At 36.8% G+C, this 4,764-nt stretch overlaps 1 protein-coding gene across 1 annotated transcript; it reads right to left on the reverse strand.

The window, feature by feature from the left end:
* Positions 1-3,267: 3,267 nt before the first annotated feature.
* LOC114087540 (olfactory receptor 6C6-like) lies at positions 3,268-4,230 on the reverse strand. Its single transcript, XM_027929014.2, has one exon. It carries the CDS (start codon positions 4,225-4,227, stop codon positions 3,268-3,270), a length of 960 nt encoding a protein of 319 aa, XP_027784815.2. The 5' UTR covers positions 4,228-4,230.
* Positions 4,231-4,764: the final 534 nt, after the last annotated feature.

The following is a 4,764-nucleotide window of genomic DNA, read 5'->3' on the forward strand; positions in this document are numbered from 1 at the left end:
TGTTTGGTGAGATAATGAATGAATGAATGTATGAATGAGAATAGTTTTTATCCCAGGGTTTGTGAATCAATGATTGAGAAGAATTTGTCCTAGAAGATCTTGGAATAGAGATACTGTTCTACATGGAACACATATAGATTTTAAAACCCAGACCTGTTTTAGCTTGGCAAAATACAATTGCTTCAATAGTAAAATATTTTCTTATGTTTTTTTCTCTTTTTCCTGATTCTTCCCTGTATCAGAAATCATCTACTATGCCCTGTAAAACGAACCAGGACATCAACATGAGTAGTTTTCATGGATTTAAGCATTCATAATGATCAGGAACTTCAAACAACACTATATGATCAAGGAAACTTGATTAAAAGTACTTCTCATCCCTCTGAACCTGTCCACTACACTGACATCACTCTTTTTTTTTTTTTTTTTTTTGGTACTGGGGAATGAACTCTTGGCCACTAAGCCACATTCCCAGCCCTATTTTATATTTTATTTAGAGACAGGGTCTCACTGAGTTGCTTAGCACATCACTTTTGGTGAGGCTGGCTTTAAACTCATAATCCTTCTGTCTCTGCCTCCTGAACTGCTGGGCTTACAGGCATGTGACACTGCACCAGCAATATCACACTTTGAGTCCAGCCAGTGATAGAAGCAGTGATTTGCACTCCTGACCATGGCTTTGGTTTTCATACAACCTACGTTGAATTATATGTAGCTGAGTCAACCTCACACATGACCTTCCTAGTCATTCTCTAAGAGCAGATGACCAATTAGGAGGTCACTTCTCAGAGTTTCCTTCTCAGTATGGTATGTTAAAGCCATGAGAGGACTTTGTGCAAAACTTGGAAGTGAGAAGAGAAGCAAAAGTTATTGTTCTCCAGAGGGGTTTGTATTCAGGCTGTTGAGTTAACAGGACATCCAGAGTATCTTCTAATTAATTGTTTGAGAATTATCTAATTTTCTGCTAAGGTTTTGAAAAGTGGAGCCAGAATTAGACAGGCAGTCAGTATATATAAATAAATTTAGTCAGGTTGGATCAAGGAGGCCAATCTGAGTAAGTCTGGAAGTTGTAGAGGGATCAAAATGCTAATGCCTTCAGAGCCCTTCCTCTACCCTTATCAAGATAACCTGCCCCTGTGCCAACCTGTTGCTAAGGTAACCTGTCCCAGGGATGGTCCTTCCCTATAGGGAGTTGTTAATTACACCCCCTTTCTGCCCAGATCACCCCACTTTGGCCCTTCCAGCCTATCTGCTTCTTATCTTTTGCCATCCCACAGAGAATCACCTGGGTTTAATCATGAAAGCAGGAAGGAGAAAAATATGCAGGGGAAGAGAGCAGGAGAACAAAGGAAGCCAAAAGGCCTATAAAAAAAAGCCAGAACGCCTTCACCTCTGGGGATACCAGGATACCAACTATGGCTGCCTTCTCTCTGCCAGGAGAAGTCTATGTCACTGCTTTTTAAATAAACCATGCTTTATATTCTTGTCTCAGGTGCTTCTCTAATGTTATTCTTCAACATGTGGGGAAACAGAACTAGTCACCTGGTAAACAGCAGTATCCAAAGCACTCTCTCAGAAATTACAGAAATTCATTGCTATTTCCCATTAAACACGTTCTTCACCTTCTCTTCAGGCCTCCAACCTGAAATATTCAGTATTAGTTTTCTCAACATTCTGTCATCAACTCTCAAAGTTTGGCTTTTGGCTCCCTCAAGTCTTGAAAAGCAAGTAGAGTATTGGAGTCTGTTGAATTACAAAAACAAGTAATCTCGTTTAATTAATTAGTTAATTTATTTTTTTGCTGAAGTGGGCTCATAAAGAGAGCCACAAAATATGGAATGTATTCCTCTACAGATGTCCTTCTTTTCTTGAGGGATAATTTCTTAAACTTCTCTGCCTAGATGATGGAAATTGAGGAGTGGACTCAACAAGACATGAGAACAGCCTATTCCTATTAACACCTCTTTGAAATATTTGATTTCAAAAAGACACATGGAAGGATAATTTTTAAGGATTTGCATTTCAATTTACTCACTTTTCACACCAAAGAAAATGATTCACTTTGTGGAGAGATTCCTTCAGAGAATAAAATTGTGTATCTGTCAATTTTAGCAATACAAAATACTTAAGAGTAGATGCAATTCTTAGCAATTCACATAGCAAACCTAATAAGATATAAATAGTCAAGGGAAAAAATGGCAGAGGTATGAAGTAATGCATAACCATATTGGCATAAGGGAGGAAAAATGGACTATTTCCAAAGGACAGGAGACATGCTGCTAAATCACAACAGCATACAGAAGGAGCTATGTTTGCATGCAATAGCATGGGTGAACTTTGCTATGTTGAAAAAAAGAAGTCAGACATGAAATTAAAACAGTGTAGTTTCTTTCAAATGAAATTTTAGAACGGGCATGATTAATCTACAGTGACTAAAGATCATCTGTATATACTTTGATTCAAAGGCAGGTGGAGGTTATTTTATAAACATGCCTTAAATATATAAATATTTCCACAAGCCAAGATATAAATGAATTGTAGGTTGAATTTCTTTCATGAGTTAGTATCATCTGTAGTGGTCAGAGACTATAAATTTAGATCCAAAGCCTGGTGTTCAAATATTGTTACTGCAAATGACATCTATTTATGTTTACAAATAACTTATTGTAATTATTATGATTCCACAAGAGAAACTTTTCCAGTAGAACATCCATCCTTTTCATGTGTTATAACTCTCATTGCAAAACCCTTGAATTTTTATTTTCCTTATTCATTTTTCAAGATTCATTTTAAGTGATGATTCTTCTTGAAAGATGATTTTAAATTATAAAATTACTTAGATATTTTTACTTTTTCTATCACAATATCAGTTACATTGCATAATAAATCATCATGTTTTGTGTATCTGTCAAATTTAGCAATGCAAAATACTTAAGAGCAAATGCAATGCTTAGTGATTAACATATGTATCAAAATATTTAACTAACTATGTCTAGCAAGTTTCACTTGCCAAAAGCATTCAGTATATAAAACAGCCCTTTATGAGAATAGACATTTCTAGGTAAAGATGGAATTTGATATTCTGGATTGAAAAAGGCAATTTATTCCTAGAGATTAGAAAGATCCACTCAGAAAGAAAAGGAGAGAGGTGCAGATAGAGAGAGCAAACCTAATAAGATATAAATAGTCAAGGGAAAAAATGGCAGAGATCTTAAGCAATGCAAAAGATAACCATATTGAATTTTCTCATTCATATTCCAAAAAATATTATTTATGTCTAAACTCTGTCTTGCTGTTTTGAAAAGAACAAAACCTTTGGAGCAAATGCTTGAGAGCCTCTCTCACCTGCTGGTTCCTCAGGGTGTAAATGAAAGGGTTGAGCAAAGGGGCAACAGAGGTATTGAGCACAGCTACACCTTTAGTTAAAGCCACTCTTTGTTTTGCTGATGGATTCATATACATAAAGATACAGCTCCCATAAGTAATAGAGACAACTAGCATGTGTGAGGAGCAGGTAGAAAAAGCCTTCCTTCGTTGTTGACCATCAGGGAATTTGAGAATGGTTTTGATGATGAATGTGTAGGAGAGGATCACTAAAAACAATGTGAGAACAAGTGTCATCACAGCTAAGACAAAGGCCATTAATTCTATTAAACGTGTATCTGTACAAGAGATTTGCAGGACTGGAGAAGTGTCACACAGGAAGTGATCAATCACTTTGGAAGCACAGAAATCCAGTTTGAGTCCCAGAAGCAAAGGGGGAAAGATGATTAAGAGTCCAGTTGTCCATGAGCTGAGCACCAGTTGGTAGCACACTCTGCTGTTCATAATGACTGGGTAATGCAGAGGTTTGCAGATGGCAACATAGCGGTCATAGGACATGGCAGCCAGGAGGAAAAACTCTGTAATCCCTAATAGGAAAAAAAAGAATAATTGAGTTGCACAACCAGTGTAGGAAATTGTTTTGTCTCCTGTGAGAATGCTTATCAGGAACCGTGGAATGCAGACTGTTGTGAACAAAACTTCTAAGAAGGAAAAATTTCGAAGGAAGAAATACATTGGAGTCTTGAGGCGGGGATCCAGCAAGGTGAGGATGATGATAATTAAGTTCCCCATCAGGCTCAAGATATAATTGAAAAATAGAAACAGGAAAATCACAATTTGTAGCACAGGGTCATCTGTGAGTCCAAGCAAAATGAACTGTATCTCCACTGATTGATTCTTCATTTCTCTTTTGTCCTATCAAATTTACAGAAAATAAAAACTAGTATCACAAGTAAGAAGTTGTTTCTTCCTTTTCAGAGATATAAAGTTCATTTTTCAAAAACTTACTAATTCACAGACATTCCTCAAATCAGCTTAGAGTTCATCACAATGAACATAATCCCACTTCATTCATCATGTTTATGAGAACACTGAGAGATCCTTCCCTTGTCCAGAGCTGAGCAAGTCCTGCTTTCCAGTTTATAGGACACTTAATTGTCATATGAAATGTAGCTCCTTAATTTGATTCATGTTAATTTATGACCAGTCTTTAAAGTGCTTTATCACAATGGGCTGTTCAAATATTCAATTTTTTTTTTTTTTTTTTTTTTGGTACCAGTAATTAAACGCATGCGCACTTAACTACAGAGCCTCACCCCCAGGACTTTCCTGTATTTTATTTAGACACAGGGTCTCACTGAATTGCTTAGGGCCTCACTAAATTACTGAGGCTAGCTTTGAATTTGAGGTCTTCATGTCTCAGCCTCCAGAGCCACTGAA

Source organism: Marmota flaviventris, chromosome 3 (genome assembly GCF_047511675.1).
Source record: "Marmota flaviventris isolate mMarFla1 chromosome 3, mMarFla1.hap1, whole genome shotgun sequence".
Taxonomy (NCBI): Eukaryota; Metazoa; Chordata; class Mammalia; order Rodentia; family Sciuridae; genus Marmota; species Marmota flaviventris.

What these genes read in the sequence shown, in the direction of transcription:
- LOC114087540 (XM_027929014.2), bottom strand. Translation starts at nt 4,227, where the DNA reads ATGAAGAATCAATCAGTGGAGATACAGTTCATTTTGCTTGGACTCACA.